At 46.4% G+C, this 25,841-nt stretch overlaps 2 protein-coding genes across 6 annotated transcripts; one reads left to right on the forward strand and one right to left on the reverse strand.

The window, feature by feature from the left end:
• Positions 1-11,558: 11,558 nt before the first annotated feature.
• PARK7 (Parkinsonism associated deglycase) lies at positions 11,559-22,018 on the reverse strand. 4 transcript variants are annotated; one of them, XM_074892608.1, is made up of 7 exons: positions 21,895-22,018; positions 18,333-18,467; positions 16,296-16,397; positions 15,573-15,632; positions 14,658-14,727; positions 12,923-13,009; positions 11,559-12,022 (listed from the first exon to the last, which is right to left on the reverse strand). In XM_074892608.1, the coding sequence occupies exons 2-7, from the start codon at positions 18,420-18,422 to the stop codon at positions 11,862-11,864; spliced, it is 570 nt and encodes a 189-aa protein (XP_074748709.1). In that variant the 5' UTR covers positions 18,423-18,467; positions 21,895-22,018; the 3' UTR covers positions 11,559-11,861. The 4 variants fall into 4 exon arrangements, with proteins under 4 accessions (XP_074748709.1, XP_074748708.1, XP_074748710.1 ...); XM_074892607.1 differs by lacking the exon at positions 21,895-22,018 and adding an exon at positions 20,832-21,231; XM_074892609.1 differs by lacking the exon at positions 21,895-22,018 and adding an exon at positions 20,664-20,786.
• Positions 21,536-24,794, forward strand: TNFRSF9 (TNF receptor superfamily member 9). 2 transcript variants are annotated; one of them, XM_074892604.1, is made up of 7 exons: positions 21,548-21,813; positions 21,891-22,007; positions 22,298-22,435; positions 22,946-23,012; positions 23,118-23,254; positions 23,476-23,610; positions 24,486-24,794. In XM_074892604.1, the coding sequence occupies exons 1-7, from the start codon at positions 21,699-21,701 to the stop codon at positions 24,611-24,613; spliced, it is 837 nt and encodes a 278-aa protein (XP_074748705.1). In that variant the 5' UTR covers positions 21,548-21,698; the 3' UTR covers positions 24,614-24,794. The 2 variants fall into 2 exon arrangements, with proteins under 2 accessions (XP_074748706.1, XP_074748705.1); XM_074892605.1 differs by lacking the exon at positions 23,476-23,610 and having other exon boundaries at positions 21,536-21,813.
• Positions 24,795-25,841: the final 1,047 nt, after the last annotated feature.

The raw sequence follows: 25,841 nt of genomic DNA on the forward strand, positions 1-25,841 counted from the left end.
AAAAAGCTTAAAAACTTTATAAAATTTGTGCTTTTGAATGGTCTTACATAACCTTTTCTAAAATTCCAGAAAAGTGTAAGACTTTCAACCTAACCTCCATTACAGTTTTTCTCCTAGGGGAAGGAAAAAAAAAAAAAAAAAAGGTAATTGTACACTCCTTTCCTGAAAGTACTGGTATTGTCTACTCAAGTCCCAAGTATTAAAAAAAATAAATTGCTCTGTAGTGATGCTATCTTTCCCACTGTGTGTCAGCTGAATAACAGCATTGTGTTAAGTCTCATTTCAGAAGTTAAATGATGAACATAAGCTTAGTGCAACTGTAACTGAAGTAAAACAGACTAAACCTGAATTGAAAATAGTGACTGGAACTGCTTGGTTATGGCAAGACATTCAAGCAGGTTACAGCTCACGTGCCTCTTCAGTATGAGGAAATTAATTTAGAGGCAAGTTTTAGAGTATTTAAGTAGCTTGGCCATTTTCCCTTCAAAAATCTGAAGTAGAAAGGTTCCACTGAGGACTTGGTCCAAGTTCAGTGGTTCCCTCTGGGTGATGGTGAGGGGATCACTGACAAAGGCAGGTGGAAGACTTGCTTGTATATTCTTAGACACCAGATTCCTGTGCTTTGGGGGACAAAGTTTGCATGATCCAAAAATTGTATTCCATTTTCCAAGTAAGTAATTAAGGATGTAGAGCTGTGGAGGAAGCTTTGCAAGTTCTGGCCAGAAGATATTTCTCTGCTCATCCCCTGGCACATGATAAGACTTGTCAGGACACAACATGCTCTTGCAACAGCCTGATCACATGTTTGAATATTCAGAGCTTGGGCTCACCTGGGCAAGGCCTGACAGCTTGCCTCTGAGGAGGAAGCCCCTTGCCAGACAGATTTGACTGGAATAATCACACTTCAAAGCAGTTATGACTTGATACACTGAAGTCTGAAGAGTCAAGGAATTTGTGTTAAAGCAGGAAAGAAAGGTGTGCGTCTAGAGAAAGGCAACACTTCCCACAGGCTCCTCATTCAAGAAGTGGGGGGCTATGCATACTGCTCACACTCCCCCCAGCAGTCTCCTCCTTGCCTCAGTAGTGCTGCTGCGCCCACCCAGCCACCTCAGTGAGGACCCACAGGTCCCAGGAGGCAGCTGTGCTGGGGCAAAGGGAGTTGCACCGCACAAACTCCAGAGGGCTGGATCCAGAGCAGTCCCGTGACAATCACTGAGCAGACCTCAGAGAGATGTGGCTGGCAGCAAAGTTCATGAGAAGGGTGGGGGGGGTGATCTCTCCCCCAGGCTCAAAACTCTTGATAGCACAAGCAAAAGCACACTCTAGGTAACCAGTGGCAGCAAGAAGCATCTGTCATATCAACCCTGCGTAAGGGTCAGCGTTGCCTAGGGTAGTTTAGCTGCTCTGAACACCCCTCACTTGGTGAGTTTCAGACTAGCAAATCAACCCAGAGGACCTGAGTCTGTCTGGTAACTAAAGGATAGGATGTTCATCTCAATATACCTTCTTCTGAAAGGAGGAGGCTGTGTTAGTACCTGGTGACTTGAAAAACCCATTAGCTTAACTTGTCCACCACGTTACCTTGCTCTTAAACAGATAATGTCAGGATATAACACACAGCTGTAGTGGGAGGTCATTTTAAAACCTCTCAATTGTCAGTTTCTCTTGCATCATAAGAGATAAATCAAAACAGAAAATAAACCTGATTTGGAAGCATGCTGATTGACAACATAATTAAATTCTGCAGTCATTTAAAATTACTGATCATTGTTGTTGCTGTCACTATTTGTTTTCCATTCACTCCCAGATTCCAATAGGCACAATCGCTACTGTACTGAAACTGCAAAAGAGCTCTCACTGAGATTGCATTTCCTCCTGCTCCAGCCTTGGTTTTGTTTTTAAACAGTCTGAGTGAAGTGGTAGGTCTGACATGATAAAGGAAAGCATCCATCTAGTCCAGGACAAAGACACCAATTTTGCAAGGGCAGTTATTACGGTAGGGAGTAGTTGCTGATGGTGTTCAAACCAAGTCAGGAATTCAGGGTTAAGATGATGACCAGATCAGTCATGGTGGAATTCCCACCCTTCAAACTCATGATTACAGACTGTGGCCCTTATAAACACTTTTAATAGTATTACAAGCTGTATGTTAAAGACATACTCTCCAGATTACTGTCAAGGAGGAAATTTGAGACGGAGGTAACAAGATGCATCATTTTATCTGCTTGGAGGGTCTCTGCAGTTAGGTAATCTACGGATTTGTGTGTGTGTGTGTGTGTGTATGTGTTGAGTGTTCCTGGGGTAAACTTTTTAATTTTTTTTTTTTAATAGCCCAACCTTTTATTTTCTTGATAGCTTGCTTTCCAAAGCAGGTTATATTCATTTTAAACTGAAAACATGCAGAAAATTTTCTGTTTCTCATGGCTCCTTGGCACTGAAAATCTAGCGCACTAAGTTTAATTATACTTATTAATATTTGTTAAATAGCACTGCAGAGATTTCTGGCTGCTAAGCTTGTGATTAGCATTTGTAAGCTGAAAGAGGTGTTACCCCCACCCATCCTGCGTTGTAATTCAGGCCTTGCATAATCCCCGCCCAAATGCCTATTTTCATCCACACAGCTCATTAGTTTTTCTGAATCATATATGGAAGCCACACCCGTGATTGCTCATAGACTGTTGCTATATTACTTATATATTGGTGTGCACCTTGATCCTAGTTGTGGTTAATTTTGGAAAAGGTGTTAGCTATTCCAAATTTTAAGTGGCATGCCACTGAAACATGGGAACCATTACTGCTATTCATTTCCTTACAAAGTGATTCAGAGGAAGAGATGCTTCTATGTTTAAAACCTGCAGCTTCTTGCTGAAGATTAAAACTGTCGTCCACAAATTGTTAGCATGTGAAAGCCACAAAGGAAGATCCTAAGTGCAAATATACTGCCATGAAACACCAGAGAAAAAAAACATGCCACATTATCCCATCATCACCACCCTGAATCTGCTCAAGGATGCTAACCACTGCACATTGAGCCTTTGTGACAAAATACTAAGAGGCCCTCCACACACAAAGTTTCTGGACTAAGCATAGGATCATCAGGCCTGACCCAGGCAAATGATCTCCTGCTCACCACCTACCCAGGTGACAGAGGCATGATCCTGTTACCCAAAGTATTTATTTTATCTTTATTAATGTGTTTATTATGCTCACAACAACTTCAAGGACAGGGTCAGCACTACTGAGTGCCCTTCTGGAGGGCAACTGGAACATATAACCAGCCCTCTACACTTGGCAGTCTTTAGGTGTAAAGTTCTCAGGGAACTCACCAGCTCTGGGGAAGTTCACACGAAGAACCACATCAGTTCATGCCACATTGAGTCCAACTGTTGCATGGCAGGGTGCAAGGAGACACAAGGGAACAGCAAGTGGACCCTTGCAAGGTTACTCTTTGCCTTGCAATCCTCTGTGTTGTCATTTACTAGCTGTTAAGCAAGGTCCAGAGGAAACCCAAGGCTCCAACCATATTAGGTTGCACTTGGTGACTTCATTTGCCATCTATCATATGTTGACAAGTTATTCAAGAAAAGTTTTCCTGCGTCCTGGTTGCACGCCCCTGCATTTAGAGCTTAAGCAATTTGAATTGGGATTGTCCTCTTACGATGCAGAATTGACATCGCTCCAGCACAGCGATAGGCACGTGGCAACGCTGAGGTCTCCAACAACTCAGGGTGGGAAGGAGATTAGAGCGCACACCCTGACACATTCAGCTGCTCATGGGATTAAAATAGCCTGGACTGCTCTTACCGACAGGAGGGAGGGCTGTCTTTTCACAGAGTATCTTCTCATGCTGAAAAAACCCACTGAACTGGTCACTTCCTCAAAAGCCACAGGGACAGCCACGCAGTCCTGTCTGAGACACACTCCAAAAATGGATGGCAGCGAGGCAAGACCCAGTGATCTCCTGCCTTATACCGAGCCTGATGGAAAACTGGCATAGGGCTCTGGAGATGAAAGGCTGACCTGAAGGAAGGATGAACTGTTTAGTGCCTAGCTTCAAGTTAAATGGTTTAATGTTAGTGCTTTGTTAAAGACCAGCAGTCTAAACACACGTGTTTTAGGGGTGAGGAGACCATGTTAGGGCATTTTCTTCTGTAGGTTTTATCAGTCACGTGATGCCCTGTGCTGGATGCAACACACCATAGTACTGTTCCGTCCGAATAGAGAAGGACCCCCGCACTCTCCATACAGCCTTTCCCCGGAGGAGCAGACTGCTGCTGCGCTGGGACAGCGGGCACAGGCAGCAGTCCCGTCCTAGCTTTAGGTAACACAACATGGTGCACAGGAGCTCGCTCAAGATTGCTCAGCCTCTCGGGCCGCTAATAACCGAGCAGGCCATTGCAGGGTGCTCCGGACATACTGCCTCTCCCAGGCCACGCTTCTCCTGTCATCTGAGCTTAATCAGACCAGCTTGATGAAAAGTAGTCTCCATGATAACACAGAGCGCTATTGCATGCCCTGGAGCAGCACAATGAGAAAGGCAGCCGTCGTAAAAGGAGTCCAGTTCACAATTTCACGCCCGAGCTTTACACTGGGACATTCAGTCATGCACGAGGGAGTGACTGTGCCCTGGCTTTCTCAAGCAATGGGACAGGATGCAGAGTCCTGCTGGCTACGCCCTGGAGAATTCAGCCAGGCTGAATACTCCCCCCATGCGGGCTCTGTGCAAAGCGGCCTCCCAGCCAGAGCTAGAGGCAAAGCCACCGGCTCCTCTGGGTGACCCACGGCAGTAACGCCCTGTCCTACGAGCTCGGCCTACGCTGTGCGGGGGGAGGGAGGGGAGGGGAGGGGAGGGGAGGGGAGGGGAGGGCGGCCGCGGAGGCGCGCAGGTCCCGCGCGGGGGCGCGCTGGCGCTGCCGGTCTGTTCCTACCGGGGCCGTTTCTCCTCGCCACGGGCGATCGGAACGGAGCCGTTACCGGCACCCGCCTGCCGAGGCACTCCACCCTCGGGGCTTGGCAGCAACTCGTTTCTCTTTTTTTCTTTTTAAAATTATGTTAAGAGTGTGAATGCTCTGTAGTTCTCCGAGGAAGAAGGCGAAAAAAACCCCACCTCTTATTTTTCCTCCCAGGGATTTATTTGAAAGCTGATGGCAAAGCCTATGCCTTTGTAAACCCATCCAGGAGCCTAGAGCTGCATTATTCCTAGAGCTCCCTAGTACAAGCGCTCATTTCCCTTCTCCACAACCAAAAGGAACAGAAAGTAACTCCTTCGCAAAACACAGCGGAAGAGCAACCAATTGACACGTCAGACGTGGCAATGGGAGACATCAGCACAGACAAATGCATCTCCTGTCCCCCGTTCTCTCAGAGACAGCAATTCCCCACCCAGCGACAGATTTCCTGTTAAAAATGCAAATGACGGTGCTGTGCCCACCAGCGGTCAGATTCATCACTGCTCAAGGCAGCTGGCTTCCTAGCTGCCAGCCACTATCTGGACCAGCCGGTGACTTCAGTGTGAGCGGGCTTTTTCCAATTCATACACAAAATAATACAGAAGAAAGCAGGAGTCTGAGACTAGAGCTGCATGTATGCGGAAGGAAGCAAGGCTTTCTTAGGAGAACTCATTATAACTTGGAAATGTTTCAATGTACAAAAGTAGGCAGCTCCCAGAGTTGACTGTATTTACAGTGCAACACGTGCCATTTAAAAAGTGGTTTTGAAACTACATAGAGACCAGTCTCCCAAAATAACTCCTTGAAACTTAACAGCACGGAGAAACCAACACCTAGTTTAAAGAAGAGCTGTAACTGCAAAAACCTTGCTAGAAATACACCTCTTAAGGGTAGAACAGTTCAGAAATTCCTACATTCTGGAAGCAAAATCCATGAACAGAGTCTTTTAAGAACTGAAGTGCTTCCAACTACAGAGCAGGTTGCCAGGTTTAGAGACAGCAAATGACGCTGTATTGCCCAGCACCAAATCCTGTCTTCTCAAAGAGCAAACACAGCACTACTGACTGGCAGAGAGCAACAGCACCAGCTTCTCCACAACCGCAAACGGAGCCAAAAGCAGTGGCGATGGCGGCCAGAGCAGCACCCTACACCGGCGAGGGGCACAGCCGCACCCTACTTGAGCCTGTGGAAGCAACAGCTCCAGCCAGCGGTTCCAGTGATTGCTCATCCAGCAGTGCTGAAGCAAAGAGGCAGGTCTAACGTCAACCCAGGAAGCCCCCTCAGCAAGTCAGGCTCAGCAAAAATTGGAGCTGGGCCCAAGCCTCAGCTTATATGGAGCTCCTGGGCCACAGGTGGAGGGTGCTGAGAGAGCCCAGGTGAGGCTGGTCAGGGCCATGATGGGCTCTCAGTGCCCACAGCTGCTGCTCAACTCTGGAAAAAACTGTTTCCAAGCTGTTTGAAATAATGATGGTCACCGTTCAAGAAAATGTTCATTTTTAGGAACTAGCAGTGAATTTAAGCCAATACTTTGGGTGTCCTGAAGTAGAAATCAGCCTGTCTCAAGCATACGGTGCTGTAATGCACATGACTTAAAAGTTCTTACCAAAACCCTGAAAACTGACTGGGCATTCCTGGTCAGAATACAGGAGACATCGATTCGGACAACTATCAGTGGGGAACTTCACCGATGCTTTAGAAAGGAATTATCTTTTCACTAAGTGCCAAACAGCACATAAAAATGCAGAATTAAGGAAAATTCAATTTGCTACTAGACTAGAACAATTAAGTCACAAAATTCCACTATAAATGTATGCTCTGTTGAAAAATAAAGATCAGTCAGAGTCAAACTGCACAGTTAACAGCAGAAGAAATCCTCTGTTCAACACAGAGCAGACAAAATTTTCATTGGAGAAACACCTGCAGAAACACTCTTGTTTGCATTCAGGGGATTCCGTTGATTCAGAACAGCAGCTCTACAAGACTGCAATTAACACTGAGAATCCCAAAGGAAATTCTGCCATAACCATCAACGAGGAGAGGATGGTTCCAGGCTTTAGAGCTGTTACTAAACTGAGTACGCACCTGAACTGCAGTCAAGTTCTGGCTCAGAGTTGTTGCCAGTGTAAACTGTAAAAAGTTACACCATCGATATTTAGAAATCAGAAAGATTTGCTCAGAAAATCATTATGTCCCTAGTCCTGCTGGGAAAATACAGCAGCTGAGGAAGACTTCAGTGTCACCACTGTTATACAAGTCTCTCTAGACATAAGTCTGCTCTTTAGAATACGAGTGCTTGCATGAGATCCTCAGACAACTTTACTTCTTCCTCCCTCTACCGTTAGTGGAATGGCCTTGAATTAAATTGTTAAAGGTATGTAAGTATCTACAAGACTCAAAGGGCTGTAAACCCTACATAGTAAGGAATTATTTAAGGTTGTACAAAGGGTGTAATTAGAAGCTGTTGAATGAAGTTAAGCAAAAGAACAAGCCCGAGTATAAAAGCTTGCCTCTCAATCAGTGACGCCTTCTAGCACACAGAACAATTTTTAGAAAGCACAAAGGCTCTAGAGCCGCTAAACAGACCGAGCACTGCCATACCTAACTGCTGTGCCACCCAGTGGAGCCCTCAATGCACTGAGGCAACACAGGAATTAATTGCTGAAAAAATAGGATACTGGGTTTTAAAAGCCTGAACCTGCTTCTGGAGCCTATCACCTATGTCAGCCCTGTTTCCCGAAGCATGGCCAGAAAATGACAAACCAGTAATGCTGCTTAGTCCCTTATTAGTAATCTACTGGTTAGAGTAGTGAGAATACAGGAGACGTGGATTGAATTCCCTCACTTCTGGGTTGCGTGACTGGGCCTGCTCTGCACGCAGGTCTGCCGAGTGTCCACGTATGCAGAAAGGCGGGTGCTGCTAGGCACAGAGGATTTCCGTACAGCAGGCGCGACGGTTCTGGAAGGGTGAGGTCTGCCTTGGGATGTCTGCTCGCTGAAGGAGCTGGGCCAGCGCCCAGGTGGCACCTGCTCCAGCTCTTCACACAACCTGCTCCCAGCCTATTCCCTCCCTCGGACGTTTCTGGAGGTGGCAGGGAAGAGGCTGAAGGCCAGACAAACTGTTCCAGCAGGGGCAGCTGGTCCCCTTCTGCTGTTCTTCCGAGAAACCTTTCACTTCCTGCCATGTGACGATGCTGCAAGAACTACAGCATCTCCAGAGAGTTCAGAGCTAGGAAACGTTAGCGGAGTAAGCCGTTCAGCTGACAGATCAGGGCACCACATAGACACGTCTGTGCTGGGGCCTGCTCGGCTCTCATCCGACATATTCTGCTTTCTTTCCATACTGTATTTCACACAGACGTACCACACGCAAGACCACGTTCTAAACAGGCTGAACTTATTTAAAATTTTGGGTAACAATTTATTCAATCACTCAGTATTTTGTTGCATATTTTTCAAACTTCAAACATTGCATCCCACGTCCTACTAAAACATGGTCTCTGTAGAACAGCAATGCATCCTTTTTTCTGGAGGTGCAGTACGTGAACACGAATGATGGTATGGATGCAGTGCTCATCATTATTTCTGTGGTCGGCACCTTCCTACTTCTCTGTTACATGCTTATCTTTCCAACCAAGGCACACGTCATCCAGGCTGCTGGAAGACAGCTGTCTTTTATAATTTTCGGATCATTTTATATCTTGCATCACAATGCATCTTTTTGTTGAAAGAACAAATAAAATAAGCTGATAAGTAACCATTCTTTGCTCTGACAGTCACTGTGGGTTTCACGCCTTGTAGTTAGGTCATACCAAACAGCAGGCATATTCAAAATGGCTAGCAAGCTGTCCAAGGCTTATAATTACTGGATGAAGCCTATTCCCTTATGTACTTTTACAGCTCTAAGTACTAGTATGCAGGCTGTTTTGCATCTGTTATGGTTGTGTTTGTCTCCACCTATTTTAAAAGTAATGCCTTTCTCTCTCTAGAAGAGCATCCTTTCTGCGTTGCTCCAAGGGACATATTCCCAGGTTAGGCTTTGCACCTGCTTACAGTACAGTGCTGTGTGCTTTGCTTTCCCTTTTGGGAAAGAAACTTGCCAAAGAACTGCAGCAAAAACCAGATTGCTCACTCTCCACATGTTCTTTGTTTCTTCTGGTTCAGAGCTGCTTCTTCATTTCCAAGCTCCTTCATTCTGAAGGAAAATAATTCTCAGCATTGCAAGTATTCACTGCTGGCAGTAGCATCTCTGCCATCTTGTGTACATTCCTGTTCCTAAGTCATATAATACTTCTCAATAAGAGCTCACTCCCAATTATGCATTCAAGCCTACACAACAACCAGAATGAAGAGAAAGAAACACACTATTCTTAAGAGATGATGCGGGGCATACAGCAGATCTATAACTGACTACCTTCTCAGCAGGAAAACAAACCATCCCCCAAATCCTCCAACTGTCAGAGAACGAAATGGTAAATGCAAGCTAGAGAAGAGTGGATGCCCTCTCTTCATTTTAAGCAAAGTTCTGTGCAGCAAATACCCAATTACCACAAGCTTTCTATTACTGCCAATAATAAAAAGGCACAAAGTTTCTAGCGTCCATGAAATACTGAGCAGAAAAAGTACCTCATCTCATCTTTCAGCAGCAGATAAAGGGGATTTTAGGAAAAGAGCTGTGTAACAGCTAGGAAACCTCTCTATGAAATGGATAAGGAGAAAAGAAAAAAGCATTTCACAAATTGGAAGGCAATTTTTTTCCCCTCGAATCAGCAAGTTCATTAACACTTCCCCTAAGAGGAAAATTAGCCTAATCCTAGTTCATACACCTCCCCTAACTTAAAGACTGAGCTAATGACACCTTGGCAAAAACAGAGAATCCATGTAAATTCAGGTTTGCTGGACATCTGCAATGTAAAAGGTTGAGAACAGGGTCAGCTTTATGAAGGAAACTGTGATGCAAGCAGCATTACCACATCTCATTAACCAAGTCCTTTTTGCTGAATGCAGTGAAATCATCTGCAAGTTAACCAGATACATTAATGGGCCGTATGCTCATTTTACCGAGTGCTTTTCCTATTACTACTTTAACAGGGGTCAAAAAGCCCAAATGTATACATTGAAAATCTCATTTCTATAACGTGAACACTCTCAGCCTTAGACTAAAAAATAAAAATGTATAATGAAATTTCTGGCCACTTCATTAATGCTTTATATTAAAAGGTTTCTGGAAGCCTAAAGATAATACAAGCATGGAAATATTTTCCTTCTAATGCTATAAAGTAGTACTACAGACCAGGAATGCACAGCTTTTCCTGTAGGCTGAATCATGCCCATTTACAAACCAAGTGATTATTCCAGATTCTAGGACAAAGATTCTTTCCATCATTTGGTTTATGTTTGCATGGCAATACCAGTTAGACGTGCAGATTTAACGAACAAACATGTCCAATCTTACATAGATTACATTACATCTTTTTGCATATCTTGAGCGTATTTCAAAGCTAGAGAAACATATGAAAGATTTCCTAAACAAATTAGAGGCAGAGCATACAGCTAAAGCAGTTCTTCCAGTAAATACTAACAGTGTAGAGACATTTCTTAATTCTAAATTTGCAAAAGTACCTATGTATTTCATTACCAAAATGCAGTAATTAAGAATGAACTTGTTTCCCATTAAAATAAGCCATCATAAAGGCACCTATGCAGTCGTTTTCTTAAGTTCAGACTGTACATTTCAGATGTATGCAGAACCAGGTCTCCAGATGCTGTGGTAACTTCAGAGTCCAGTGAGGTGCCATCCTGTAAGCGTGACTGCTGACAGAGCCAGGTAACAGTAGTTATTTGGTAAAAGAAACGTAGCAAAGACAGAAATTGATCCCAAATTCTTACCTCTCATGGGAATACAGCTCCACTACTTCCTCCAGAGACCTGTCCAGCACTACCTCTAAAGTGACATATGCTCACTTAAGCCAGGTTTGTAACAAGTTCCGATTTATAGTAAGTAGAAACAAGCGCTGCTACTGGTGGCAAGCTACTAAGTCCAAACTTCCTGCTTTATGCCAATTATTAGCTGCCTAAATAGCTCAATGGATCTGCAATCATTTAAGGTAGAAGACAAATTCCAGCGGTATCATGGACAACCTGCTAGCCGTAGGAACTCTAAGATGCTTGACAAGGTAAGAACATTCCCACTTTTAACTTAGTTCCATCCTGTCTTAGAATTAATACTAGTTATTGGCCTTATTTGAATACAGGAAACTAAATACTGTCCTAACAAATTCGGAGTTACAACTTAATAAAATAAGCCACAGAATCACAGAATATCCTGAGTTGGAAGAGACCCACGAGGGTCATCAAGTCCAACTCCTGACTCCTCACAGGGCAACCTGAAAAATTAAACCATGTATCTAAGAGCGCTGCCCAAATGCTTCTTGAACATGGACAGGCTTGGAGCCATGACCACTTCCCTAGGAAGCTTGTTCCAGTGCTTGACCATACTTCAGGAGAACTGTGTGAGATTCTAGACAGAAGTTGTTTTGAATAGCACATTGCTAGCCATTGCGGTAAAACGGTTTGGACTTGGAGAAAACACACAAAGGAACAATGCACAAGCAGGGTTGCTTCATTTTTATTTACTCAGCAAACATTTTCCCATGTGATTTTTAAATGCCATTCAAGAGCTAAACTAAGATTATTAGATGCTGGCTGCCATTTCGTGATGAAGCTTTTTGCTAACAGGATCTTTTTCCAGAAATAAAGACCATTGGTTTGTTAAGGTATCCCAGTTTAGGTAAGTACAGTGGCTAATTTCACCCGCAATTAAATTGTATTTACAACAATGCATCTTACAGTTATTCTAGGAAGGACAAGACTCTCCACCCAAAATTATCCTGCTCCCTGTCCCACACCAGGATTTCACTCTTTCAGTATTAGGGGAGCCTTCACCTGTTCGGCCACTTCCTTGCCCATCAGCGTTTCAACAATGGCCAACCCAAATTCAAAGCTGGTGCCAGGGCCGCGGCTGGTGAGGATATTCCCATCTTTCTCCACACGGCTCTCGGAGTAGCAGTAGTGTGCTTGGGGGGACAGACAGCAGAAAGAGGGTCAGTCTCCAGCACAGTGCCCACCGCTGCCACAGAGCACTGCCCTGCCTGCCACAGGGCACTGCCGCCCGCTGCCCCCGAGGAGGGCAGAAGGCACTTCAGCCACCTGCGCGGCCCCGCTTGCCTCGGGCTCTGCACCCCTGCCCCTCTGGAACCAGCAGCTCATCACTGCCTGCGGTCCTCAGGGAAGAAAAGGGCCCGCGGGGAGCTCTGGCAGCTTATCCACATGGTATGGGAATGCACCTCTGATTCTACAAGCCCATCAAGAAGTGCTCGCTGTGCCTGTCAGTTCCCATGAGGTCACTTTTGGAAGTCGGACTGCTTTTGTGTAGCTGTTCACAGCTCTCTTTTTTCCAATTGCATGCAGAGGAAACTGGATGAACTCTGCCATCTCCTGCTCACCTTCAAACTCATTCCTGTTCACAGAATGACTTCTTAATAGTGCTTCACCACCACTTCCTTTAGGTATGAGAAAGAAGTGTGGACCCATCAGCTGCTCATAGCACCAAAAGCACTACTCATGGGAAAACAGGAAAGGTGCTGCTGGGCTTTGAGGCAAAGAACCAGAAGGGTAAGAGATGGCTCAGCCTCAAGAGGATGGGGGAAAAAATGCTTCTAGTACGACAGCAGCAGTGTATTTTCCCCAAGAAAGAGAATGTTAATACAGCCCTGTATTTTCAGGTTAAACAGACTTAGAAATACAGTCTTAGCATATGCAGTTGAAATTTGATTACATTCAGGAAAGCATTAAGGAAATTCAGAGATACAAAATAAGATATAAAAGCTATTTTCCTTTCTTCAAATCAAGGGTTCAGCTAAAAAAATAAATTCTGAGAAGGGTTTAGCAAGAAACTTGCAAAAGTCATCACATACCTCCATTCATCATTTTATCTTTGGCCAAAGGATGTGTCGTGACTTTGCTTCCAAACCCTATCCCATGTGCCAGAAGGGCAGTAGGACCTGTAACGACACAAAGTTGCACCAGTGAGGAACTTGTTTCTGCTACAAACACTTTTAAGAACACACATTCCGGCACTGGGTCCTCAAGGCTCACTGTGGACAGACTTTTTATAAAACTGACGCCAGCCCTATCTCTGAAGCAAAAAGCCTCAAAAAGAACATAGCTGTATAATCTCTCCCATTCTATTACACAAAGTGCCTCTTGCAGAGAAACAGATGAAGAAAAGAGAAGGTTTAGAAAACACCCGGTTCACGCAGCTGTCCTACCAATGATTGTGCTGCCTTTGAAGGAGTCGAGAACAACTGTCATTTCACTTCCAGATAATACATTTTATTTAAAACTGCTTCAAACTGAGTAACAAAACATCTGCATTTCAATCTGAACATTGACCAGGTACAATTACTTCACTGCCTTGGTAAGCCTTGAATTTAGGGACCTATTAACACATAAAATTTCATTTGAGCAAGTCTTTACATGTTGCCATCATGTGCCAGTCAGCATTTTGGACAGATCACAGGCTAACTGCTAAGTTGTTGGGTTTAAGTCTTTCTCTTTTCTTTTCATACTTCCTCCTTGGCCTGAACTGAGGAAGGAGTTTGTGTCAAAAAGTCTTAGATCATCTGACAGAAAACCCTTATGGGAATTCCAAAAGAAACTGAAGGCAGAATTTGCCTAATGTGAGTTTCATTTCTGTACATTTGATTCATTTCAGATATAGTCCAGGAAATAACCTTCCTTGTGTTCAGTTGGAATCAGCTCTAAGGATCATTGTACCTCAGTAAATGAACCGTCCTGATTACAAGCAAAGGCCTTTACTGAGCAACCGTGAATCTGTGATTATTCTGCAAGAGATACAGACAGAGAAGAAGACCGCCACTGCCAAGCTCAAGAATGTTCACAACTCTGTATGCATATCACCTAACTGAAGAATGAAAGCAAAGAAACTCCAGCAACGTCCCAGAAAACAAAAGTGAAAATACACTCCACAAGCACACTGTTAGACTGTCTTTTACACACTCACTGCTACTCTCATTCTCAGCTACAGGTACCTAGGCCAGCCTCTCAGTTCAGCTGGGAGTATTCACAATTGTTCATCTGGCTTTTTTACATACAAATCTTACAAAGGAATGAACTGGATACCTAGCTGTGCGGACTACGTAAGCAGACAACCCTTTCCTCAGAGTAATTCCACCTTTTGCTACCACTCAGATGAGGAAGGGTGAGCCTGTAATTCTATATTTACAGCCTCCCTTCTGGAGCTAAAGGGCAGGAGAGGACATGTGAGATAAATTTATAGCAATAATGTTCTGCCAGCACTGTGTCCTTGCAGAAAGGTCACCAGAATAAGCAAATATTTTATAAAAAATCTTAGCACGTTACCTTTCACTTTTTATTTCAAAGACAGTAACACAACTGATTGGAAAGAACCGGGTACCAAGCAGAACTTGCAGGAGAAGTGTTCACGGTATTTTAGAGATTCCTGTATGTACTATTAAATTTACAAAAAATTCAAATGCTGATGGGTGCACGTATAGTACAAATCCTTGCTACTAAAATACAAGAATACAGATTTCTAAGACAGGAAACTCTGCCCACCCCTTCAAAATATCCAAACGCTTTACAAAGCAAGACACCTTGTTAACCCACCTGCACATATAGCAGCAATCAAGCCTTTTCTGCTTTCCTGGTCCTTCAGAATGTCTTTCACAGCAGGAGACTGTATGAAGAAACCATATCACAAGTCACTTCACTTTATCTGAAGCATAGTTGAAACATTTTCCACTGCAAATTCATAAACAAGTTTCACAAAGAAAACTGGCTGACAACTCTCCACCCTGCCTCAGGACAGAGGACAATGAAAACACTAAGAAGGAGAAAAGCTGAAACCAATAAATATTTGTCCCATAAGGAAAGAGCAAGGAAATTAGAAGGAACTGCAAGGAAGTACTTGGCCCACATAAAAGCTGGTTAATCCACAGCCACAGAAAGCTGTTGTTCGAAAACTTCACAAGACAAAGAGGAAAGAGTATTCATGAGATACCTCCAGACAGTCTCTATCATTCTTAAGAAGATTTATATGGGATATTTGTCTCATATTCTAGGGCTTACAAACCGTGTGATACCATCTAAATCCTATCTGATAGATCGACTTGTTTGTCTGCCTGCCTTCCACAAGGCCTTTATACCACCACTACAACAGAGACAGAGACACCAGAGACAGAATCCCTGAGCAAAGGAACAGAGTCCTGTGGGTTCAGCCTGTTTTATATTCCATTGAATTAAATCTTAATTTGCAACTGTTTAATCTTCATATGATTATGAACAGAGATTTTCCCATAATACAAAGCACCCTTCCATTTTTATTCTGCTTAACTAGGTACTCAAGTCCAACAATTTACTCAGTTGTCCCACCTGTATATTCACAAGAAGGATTAAGACAGATTCATTCAGAAGACAATTTTCAGATGCTGAACTAAATTTGCAGGATTAGTAAGCAAGTGTAGACCACCCACTCACTACTCATGAGGATGCCCATGACTCTTTAAGATACCAGAACTTTACCTCCGACAAGTTTTGAGCTCCAAGATTACCGCCAGGCAGGACCACGACATCGTAAGGCCCCTAAACAAACAAAAGATAAAACTGTTCTGCTGAACAGAGGCTGGTACACACATTACACTGTTTTAAGGCCACTACAGCCCAGCTGAGTGAGAAGGAAAGGGATCTACCTTTTCTTCCACTGAACACCACTTTATGATCACAGAACCAGTTCCAATTATGGAACAAAAGACTGTTTCCTATTCCAGGAAAAGCCAATTATCGATAAAGTCTGTCACAGAACTAACTTTTAAGCCTAGTGCGTTTAAGAGCTTCAGCAAGCAAATGGCAGCTCTTGCATTGGAAGGAAAAGTGGTTTTGCTCCAGCCTTACTGTACAGGTCTAACCACAGCATTGTTTAGCTTCCCATCAGAACTTTTCAGTTGTTCCAAATCACGGTATTTTGTTGGGCCAGCTAACAGGCAAAATAAAGCTCTATGTCTGATGCTTTGCAAAAACAAATACCTGTGCAGAATTAAGAAATGCGTCTGATCCTAGCATGCTATGAAGCGGGACAACACTGAAGGGGAGCACTCTGGGACATGCAGTTCTGTGATTCACTACTGCACAGAGCTGACATTAGATGCAACGTATTTCTAAAAGTAATGCATAAGCCTTCCAAATTCACCTCTGAAACTGTGAGAAAGGCCGTGTTGGCCATTATATCAGACCAGGGTGATGACCAACCTCTTTTCTGGCATCTTCAAGGCTGGCATCTGGACAAATGAAAACATCTCGACTGCACTGCACTGGTTCTTTTCCTGTTAGGCCTGCAACAGTCACCTTGATCTAACAGAAGAATATATATATCATTACAATTCAAGAATTTAGGGCATTCTTCTTATATGTTAGTTCTTAAGCAGTACACAGAATGAGTGAAGCACTACTGAAAGCTGTCAAGAACAGCACAACACTTAAGCTTCCCCAAACCACGATTAAGTCCTAACACACAAGGTAAGCAGTGATATTCACCTAGAGATTAACAAATACCTCTAATAGTTCAACTTTTCAAACAGGACATTTAGAGAATATCTGATCCCACAGATTTTAAACAAAACAAAACAATATAACTCAGGAGAGCCGGACTAAGCGGCTCAGATAATGAATTAAAGTCTCTCTGCAGGCTTAAGCCATTCTCAAACACACTTATGGCATGTTCAATTCTCTCCCTTGGCTTTTAGATGCCCAGACATAGTATCACAGATGTGCATGGCTGAAGTGCTAAGGCTTGGACAACAGGCCCAAGCCAGAGTTGACCTATAGATGAATCCTGTATGTTTTACACCTGATAACCATTGTGCTAGTAGGTATTGTACTAAGTTGTAACAACCACTTATGCTGATGTAAAAAGTGCTAAAGTGTTGAAATACTGAAGCCTGAACAACAGGCCCCGAGTTGAAGCTGCTAACTTAGCATGTAGTCATTAACAAAGTATGTAAACTCACTAGTGAAAGATGAAGCTTAGACAGAATAAAATCAGTAGTGAGGATGCAATGCTGAGAGAATGTATCCAATTTTCCTTTCTGAGCCTTGTTCAAGGCTGAGAACTCAGGTATTTGGCCTTGTTGTAAACTCCCTTGGTTCCCCCCCCGAAGCCCTGGCCAGGCTTTGGGTGGAATCCAACAGGAGAATGAAACCAGATGTTTCCGCTCAAAACAAAGGTGCCAGCTATTCTGGCTTGCTGATTTGGGGTATATAAGGCTGGACCCGCTCACACCAACTTTGGATGCCTCACCTACGGGTGGATGCACCGCGTAGGACTTCCCACTTGCCAGGACAGGCTCTGCAAATCCTCGCTGTAACCGGGGCTGCCCAGCGCCTGCAGGTCTGGATGATGGTAACGGGTGCAAGTGGTGATGGATCTTTCTTAATCACTATTCTCTCTCTCATGTAGTAATGATCTGATGCATTACCCTGTATTGTCCTAGTTGTTTGCTTTAAGTGCATTATTCTGCCTTTTCTTACTGCACGTTTTCTGTATTACTCTGTTACATTATTTAGTTATCACCAGTAAAATCCACCTACTCTTTTCACTCTGGTGTCTGAGTTTAATTGGTATCCTTAATCAGCAAAACAATGGCACAGCTCACGTTCACTGAATAAGCAGACAAGCTTATGCTTCTTACGGCAGCCAAAATGGGGAGTACATTAATAGAATGACAAAGGTGGTGGGAGAAGTTAATTTTTATTTTAGTCATTTCTATACACATGAAGTTGGTGTATTTATTTAAAAACTTATTTTCATACCTAATCAGATAACACTGTGTACCGCTACGGTTGCAAAAGTAATAAACAGCATGAGGAATCCCACCAGACAGACTTGTAGTTAATAACAGAAGTTTAGAAGTAGCTCAAGAAAAGCTACGTAACGTCATGAGCTGTAATGTACTGAGCTGTTCAGACCCCTACAAAAAAAGCACTTCCCGCTTCTGTGCATGGGAGTAGCCATGTTTTCTGACAGGGAGAGATTTACTCGAAACATCTGCTCTAGTCTACATTAGGCTTGTATTTTAAAAGGTTATCTTCTGCACAAATGTCAGTTGTCATGCATGCTTATTTGGGGCATGGCACAAATATTTGCTAACCAGTAAGAAGGCACGGGTAAATTTTCACCTCGTACAACAGACTACGCCTTGAACTCCTAGCAGTGAACATTAACTTGAGGCAAAGGTTTTCCCTTGACCAAGCACGCACAAAAAGATTTTTCACTGTCCGCATACTCACCCCAGCTCTCCTCATAACATCAGTGGGGATTACAGTTTCCATTTCCTCTGCCCCTTTTGCGAGAATCACCAATGCTCTTTTTGAGGCCATATCTTGAGGGGTTGCTATTAGGTGAGATGGTTGTGAAGGGAGGGGCTGAGGGGGGCAGAAAGAGACAGTGTAGTTAGATGGCAAATCCCTTAGTACAAATCCTTCCTAACCGTAAAGTTTAACAGTGAGTAATTTGCATTTTTGCATTATCTTTCATTTAAGCCACCTCAGAATGGTCCTCTAGCTTTAATTAATATTCATAGCAATTTAACTAAATAGCTTCTTACAAAGAGCACATTATGATATTAAGGGATTAAGACATTTGTGCAGTGGGAGGCACAGCATCAGCACCGGAACAGGAAGAAGCTTGGCCTAATCAAGACTTTACGTGACGTGAGTCTGCCAGAGAAAGGGGTTCAAGGTGGGTGGCAGAGCTGTTTTCAATTTGCACGCCCTCACTCATACCCAGACTACTGACTCCTACCCAGGTCAGCATTTATAAAAAGGGCTTGCATGAGCTTTGACCTCATGTCTGGTATTTAGTTTCCACATAGCACGCTTCATGAAGAGTTTCCTGTGACTTATAATGACTCGACCAGTGCCCCTGCAAAACCTCAGCAACAGATTTTCTGGGTATTTCACAATGTTGTGGGGGAGAAATGTGTGTGCACACGTGTGATGGGGGAGCAGACCACAGAATTTAGCAAATGGAACAAACTAGGCTCAAGACTTTTTTTTCTGGCTCCTAAATTCAAGTTGAGGTGAAGGGCCAAATTTCCATTTGAAGGTTAAGTTAAAGTAACTTTACATCATGTAGAATACACACTAACTCACTGGTCTGACAGAAGTCTGTGAAAGCATCTGTGGTGTGAGAAGGCATTTCACAGGTCATCCACTCTCTGAGACAGGGATTTTTTTCCTATGTAGGGGCTTTCCATCCAGAAATGCACATAGCGCCTGGGAGCTCTTCATAAAATGAGATGCACGTTTAGTTGCCTGCATAAAAAAACCCCATCCGCTCATCCTGCTTCAACTTCATCTATTTTCAGGTTTGTTCTCTACTGTTAGTTCCATTTAGAAAGATGCTATTTCTAGAATGCGGTAATATACAGTATTACGGTGATATACGTCCTGCAGCACGCAGAAGCAGCCTAAGCAGCCTAATCCAGTGTGTCAAATGCTACTTTTAGGGCAGCTTCATGTACTGTCAACACAAGGCCAGCTGAACAAGTACACTCAAACCACAGGTATTAACACTAAGTTCAGGATAACCTGGAGCTTCTTAATAATTCATCTCAAAGGTATACATTGATTCTGCAAAATTAACTTCTATATGAATTTGACTAACTAGTAACAGACTACCTGAATAGCCACAATGCAGAAATACTGCATTTGCTTCTTACTGTAGAAAAATACTCTAGATCATAGTTTGTATCCCTCTCATTAGTTCTTTAGATGCAAATAGGCACCTGATCCTGAAAAGTTTTCTCTTTCCCCTAATCTAGCAAAATGCAGTATCTCCCTACTGTCCTCAAGCATTTATCTAACACACTGGCCAATCCTTGAGCATTAGTACTGCTCTTCAGGCGGGTGCGTATGTAAATAGCTGGCATGCTGTAAATGCTACCAGGGCAAGGCCGTTTTTTGAGAAGGCAGAACCAAGTTACGTGGACCCAGCAGCCACTTCACAACTATGCATTTGCTTTCCCCGTGCTCCTCAGTGCCAGCATATGCACGGGCTGCCTCAAACCTTTAAGCTAAACGTATTCTCTGACGTGGGGACGTGCATGTTGCTCGACATGGTGACTTCTGGCAGATGGCTAAACCAGAAACTCTAGGAAGGCTGCCTTTAAAAAAAAATCACACCCATCAATGCCCCGACCAAACAGCTACCGCAGACAGGGGAAGTTCTAAGGGTCATCAGCTCAGCCAGCCCAGATGAAAGGCCCGTCCCCACATATCCATGTGTTTATTTAGGGCACGGCACCATTCGACGCGGCAGGGGTTTCCGAAGCGGCGCAGGGCGAGGCTGCAGAGCCCGTCGCGGCTCGGCGCGCGGCCGGGGGGGGGGCGGTCCCCGGCAGAGAAACGAGCGGCCTGCCCGCCCTGCCCGCGGCCGCCGCTGGGCGCTCGGCGCAGCCACCACGGCGACCGCTGAGGCTGTGCGGGCCCGGCAGGCCCCCGGCCCCTGCAAGCAGCGACCCGGCCCCCGTCCGCCCTGAGGGGAGGCTCCTCCGATCGGGCCCAGCGGGCCGGGGCGCGACGCAGCCCGCGGGGGCGGCGGGAGCGACGGCGACTCACCTCAGCCGAGGCGCGGGCGGCTCTGGGCGGCTCTGGGCAGCCCCGCCCCCGCCCGGCCGCCCCCGCCCCCCGCCACAGTCGCCCGACCTTTTCCGTTTCCGAAACGAGCGGCTTTCTGCACGTTCCCCCCGAGCGCAGCCGCGCGCCGGAGCCCCCCGCCGTACGTACGTTCCGAGCGAGCCGCCGCTGCCGCTTTCCCTCGGGCCGCGGAGCGCTGCCCCCGCCGCTCTGCGCCTGCGGGCCCTGCCCGACGCGTCCGCCCACAGACCGGTACGCGGGGAACGCCCGTGGCTCGGGGGCAAGGCGCTCTCCCCAGTTTCAAGGGGGCGTTTCGATACTGCGACAGGCGGCGCGGCTGCCGGGGCCGGTGAGGGCCGAAGGCGGGCCCTGTGGTGTCGGCCCGCGGCCCAGGCCCCCGGGTCGCGCTCCCGAGGGCTCTGCCGGAGCCGCTCGGGTCCCGGTCGCGCAGCGAGTCCCCGGGAAGGGCTGCGCGGGGCGCTCCTGGCGGGGGCCGGCGCTCGGGGCCACGGGCAAGGCGCGCGCTCCCACGCGCTCCACGTCGTCCCGCCCGTTCCCGCCTCACGGGGCGCGGGCCGGCGCTGGCACCACCCGCGGCCACGCGCCCGCGCAGCAGCGGCGGGGATTGGCCGCGGGGAGCCGCAGGGGGCGTGGCCGGGGCCGCGCGGCCGGACCCCAGCCGGGCAGCCCCCCTCCCCCGGGCGGTGCCCGGCCCAGCGCCGCATCCCCGCTACACAGACACGCACACAGACACACACACACACACACACCCCCCCCCGGTGCGGCCGGGCCGGGCCGCCGCGGGGATTCCGCGTGCGCGTAGGACTCACCGGGAAGCCCCGGCGGCGGGCGCTGCCCGGCAGGGCCGGGGGTCGCGGGCCGGAAAGCCCCGCCGGGCCGGGGTTTCCCCGCCGCCCCCGGGCTGACGCAGCCCGGCCCTGCGGGGGCGGCCCCTAAGGGCCGGCGCCCGCCGCCCCGCGCGCACTCCGGCGGGCCGCACCGCCGCGCACCGACCCCATGGGACCGGCGGCAGCGCGGGCGGGCCGGGCGCTCCTGCCGGCCGCGCTGCTGGCGCTGGTGCTGGGCCCGCGCCCCGCGGCCGCGCTGCCGTGCGGCGCCGACTGCCCGGCGGGTGAGGGCCGGGGCGAGGGGCGAGGGGCGCCGGGCGCGGCCCCGCGGCAGCCGCCCACCCTCTGTCTCGGCCCGCAGGTACCTTCGTGGTGGGCGCCGGCTGCGGGCTGGGCGCGGCGTGTCGGCAGTGCCCGCCCGACACCTTCTCCAGCGCGGCGGGACTCCGCGGCTGCACGCTCTGCCGGAAGTGCGAAGGTAGCGGGCGGCGGGGCCGGGGGGGGAGCTGCGGGGTCGGGGGGAGCTGCGGGGTCGGGGGGAGCGGCGGCCGCTCGCAGCCCCCTTGTTACCGCGCGGGTGAGGGACGGCGCGTTCGCTTGTGGTGCCGCTGCGCCCGCGAACGGCACTGGCTGAAGAACGCGTCTGCGGGGCTTCTCGCTGGAGCCACCGGCCCGGTTCTGGGGCGAGCAGAGGTCCCGAGCTTTTGACGCGCTGCGCTGGACGTGCCTGCGCGCCCGTGTAACATGAGACTCCTTTCCACGTTCCAGGAAGATTCAGGTATTTAAAAGAGTGTTCCTCAAAAAGCGATGCTGAATGCACCTGCAAGGAGGGGTATCGCTGCAGTGGCGACGGCTGCTCCCGCTGCGACCGCAGCTGCGGCGTGGGCCAGGAGAACAGCGGGAGCGGTAAGGTCACCTTTGCCCACCAGCTTAAACTTCCTGCGCTCACTGCACCAGACGCCTTCTGCCTCTTGCGCAGCGCGGGAACAACTAGAGTAAGGGCCTTGCAAGATCGAAGCTGCCGCTGCTGCTGAACTGTTTGCACGGTGCGTGGAGCAAGTATGGCAGCAGACAAACCCGCCCGACTCTTGAGATCCCTGAGCTCTAGTCCTGCACTTATTAGTTCCCTTTGCATGGCAGCTCTTTTGTCACCAGCGTGTGGGAAACTGAGGTGGGAGCTCTGGAGTTAGACGTGATTTGCAGCATCTAGTGCCAAACAAACTGGCTCTGGATCCAAGGACTGTGCTGGTCCATAGCTCACAGGGAAAGACTTGTCTCGTATACTCAGGGCAGCTTAGGAAATAGTAATTCTATGAATGTGGACCATAGTCATTGTAGAAGCAGGCATAAACAATGTTTCCCATGTTGTTTTAAATGCTCATCTTGTACAAATTTTCCTGTCCTTGTCTGTTGAAGGTTGCCAAACTTGCCGCTATGGAACCTTTAATGATCAGCCCAACGGTTCCTGTAAAAACTGGACAAAGTAAGTAACTGAAAAGTAAACGCTACAGCTATTACACTTGACTAGATTTTTTTTTTCCCATGTTGCTTGTTGGTTTTTTTCTGTTTTGCTTTGAATGTCTTTCAGGTGCTCTGCAAACCAGGTCCTGGAGCCTGGAACTGCAGCAAAAGATGTCATCTGCAAACCCGCTTCACATAATCCTACTTTAGTCGCTACTCTACCTACCATGTCTCCTGCAATTCCAGTTTCTATCACTGTGCCAGGTGAGCCATTGTATAATATTGCTTATAGAGCTAAAGAATCACGACTGACTTTGAAATGTACTATAGCTCGCTCACCATTTAAAGCAAGAGTCCTTTCTTCTGTCCATTTACAGTGTTGCACACTTATCCAAACGCAGAGTTGGAGACAAAGTTTCCAGCTAATTCAAGGGCGGTAGAATTTTGCTCTGTAACACTTCTTACAGAATGTCGTTTCTTCGTAGGGAAGGACCTCCAGGAGGACATTATCAGAATTTCTCTTACTGTAGCTGGGCTGTTGTGCATAGTGTTTCTGCTGCCTTCATGCATATGCTTCAGTATCTGGCAGAAAAAGAAACTACATGCTGTTTTCAAGAAAAGTAAGATTGATACGCTCTTCAGTTTTTCTCCTTGAAACTAGACAGAAATCAGGAACCCAGGTTTTTAAGTGTCTTTCAAAGGTAGTTGCAGATAGCTTCATTTTTGGCCTTGTAGGTCAGAAACAACAACTGAAAGGAGAACAGTTTGGGAGTTTTTATTGCAGAAAGTGCTTAATTACCTGTGGGTGTTTTGTCAACGCTGCGGGTTAATTACGTGCGTATCTATAGAAGTGAAGCTTTCATGGGAGGTGAAGAAGCTCAGCTGAACTTTGCTGGTCTGGTTGAGGGTCGGTTCAGTTTATTACGTCCTCGGCACGCGTGGCAGTAGCACTTTCCAGTTCTGTATGCATGGCCTGGAGCGAGCACCTCTGAACGCTGGCAGCAGAGGGGGTGTCGGTCAGGAAGTGCTGCTGCACCCACGGTCCGGCGCTGCCCTCTGAGAGCTAATAAGCCATGGGGAAGCTCAAGAGTTCAGCACAAAGATGAGGTGGAATTGCATCCAACATACTTTATAGTTAGGATTTTTGTTTATTTGGGGTTTTCTCTTCCCTTTCCTGGAGATAAGGGCTTGATCTTCTAGTGTAATTCTGAATACAGGAGACGATAGCATTACTCCAAAAGTCTAACAACTCCGTGTTGGTCTTCCTTCCATTCCGATGGCAAACAGAGCACTAGCAGTCCCTGTTGCACTAGGGAAAACAAACTATGATAATTTAGTTTTATCAGATGTACATGCTGTAGAGGAATAAGTTCAGATTACTGAATCCTTTGGAAGAGTTTTTCTTGCTGACTTCCTGCACTTATGACTGAAGAAGGGTGAACTAAGATGGCTGAGTAAATACAACAGAAAGTGAACGTTTGATCTTTTTCTTTAGTGCATACCACACCTGAACAGTCAATTCAGGAAGATGATGCCTGCAGCTGCCGCTTTCCTGAGGAAGAACAAGGTGAATATCAGGACCGTGGCAAATCCACAGAATTCAGAGATCTTTTGGTGAACTAGGAATTGGACTGTCCAGGTCAACTGCATTTGAATTCCCTCTTGGAACACAAGAAGAGCCTGTTACATTAATAGAGAGGGTATCAGAATCTCTGAATTCCAGAGTGCTAAATAGCCCAGCCACCGAGTAAAAAGTGCATCTTTTCTATCACTTAAAAAATAAAAATAAATAATTAAATTAAAAGATCAAGTTTGCAGATTTTCTTCCTCTAGGACTAGGAATCATATTTCTAAGAAGTGGTGCTAGATCTACGTGTAGAACGTAGTACTGCAATTAAAAGCAGTAATAGAAAGGCAGAATGGCTTTCTGGTCCCTCTTCGAAACGGTGCCTGAGCCATAACTTATGAGCAGTCTGAAAGCATCTGGCGCTGAGAAGGAGCTCTGTAGAATGCAGTAGAGCCACGTGTGACGCTCACGGTCTCTGTTGCATTTCCAGCTGTCCTCTTGAGTCTAGAGCTGCAGCTCCTCTTAAAGTCTGGCTCAAACCTAACAGTCTTGGGTTTTGTGTGCAAATATAGATAGACCTCATTTCAGATCTCGTCAGCCCTGGAAACAGATACCTGGCCTGACCATTGCGCACCTCCTTATACGTAGGAGAGAGGAAGCCATAAAAATCTAGAGCTGCAAAGTGTTTCTTAATAGCTCTCATCTGCTGTTGTATGACACTGATTGGCTTAAGAGAGGCAGTGGAAACACTGAGAAAAGCTGTGGTTGACTTCATCTTAGAAATAGATGTTACTGTGCAGCTGGACTGCACCACCTTCAGTCCTACATCATTAAACTGATCTTTTAGGTGATGTAAACATTCTGTACATTGCAGATGGGGTATATGTAGATGTGATACATTGCTTGTACTATTTTTGTAACTCTGAGGTTGGAAAGTTTTCACATCAAACACTGTATCTGTCTCTTTGATCAATTACTGTTACTTTGGTCTTAAAAAAAAAAAAAAACCGCGTGTTTGAGTCATGGAATTCACAACATAGTTTTTAACCTTTTACAAAACATTTAATTTCTTCACTAAATGTTATTCAAAAAATTGAATACCTGCCAATATTTCATGTAAAGGGTGATTTTCCCCTCAAAGTGATTTCAACTGAGAATTCTTGTGTTTGAAGAATGACAGCCCGTCTCTCCATTCAGCAGAAGATTATGATAGCAAATTATTTTCAAACCACACTTACATGTATTTTGATAAACTTGTATACAAGGAAATATAAAACAGTATGT

This window comes from Strix uralensis, chromosome 23 (genome assembly GCF_047716275.1).
Source record: "Strix uralensis isolate ZFMK-TIS-50842 chromosome 23, bStrUra1, whole genome shotgun sequence".
NCBI classification, from domain to species: Eukaryota; Metazoa; Chordata; class Aves; order Strigiformes; family Strigidae; genus Strix; species Strix uralensis.

Excerpts from the sequence above, each read along its gene's own strand:
- PARK7 (XM_074892606.1), bottom strand. The coding sequence starts at position 19,223 with ATGCTTTCACAGACTTCTGTCAGACCA. Across the intron at positions 18,468-19,196 it reads CACAGACTTCTGTCAGACCA|CCCCTCCCTTCACAACCATC; the intron begins GTGAGTTAGTGT and ends TGCCCCCCTCAG. Across the intron at positions 14,728-15,572 it reads GAGCTCAAAACTTGTCGGAG|TCTCCTGCTGTGAAAGACAT; the intron begins GTAAAGTTCTGG and ends TTCTTCATACAG.
- TNFRSF9 (XM_074892604.1), top strand. The coding sequence starts at position 21,699 with ATGGGACCGGCGGCAGCGCGGGCGGGCCGGGCGCTCCTGCCGGCCGCG. Across the intron at positions 21,814-21,890 it reads CGGCGCCGACTGCCCGGCGG|GTACCTTCGTGGTGGGCGCC; the intron begins GTGAGGGCCGGG and ends CTCGGCCCGCAG. Across the intron at positions 22,008-22,297 it reads GCTCTGCCGGAAGTGCGAAG|GAAGATTCAGGTATTTAAAA; the intron begins GTAGCGGGCGGC and ends TCCACGTTCCAG.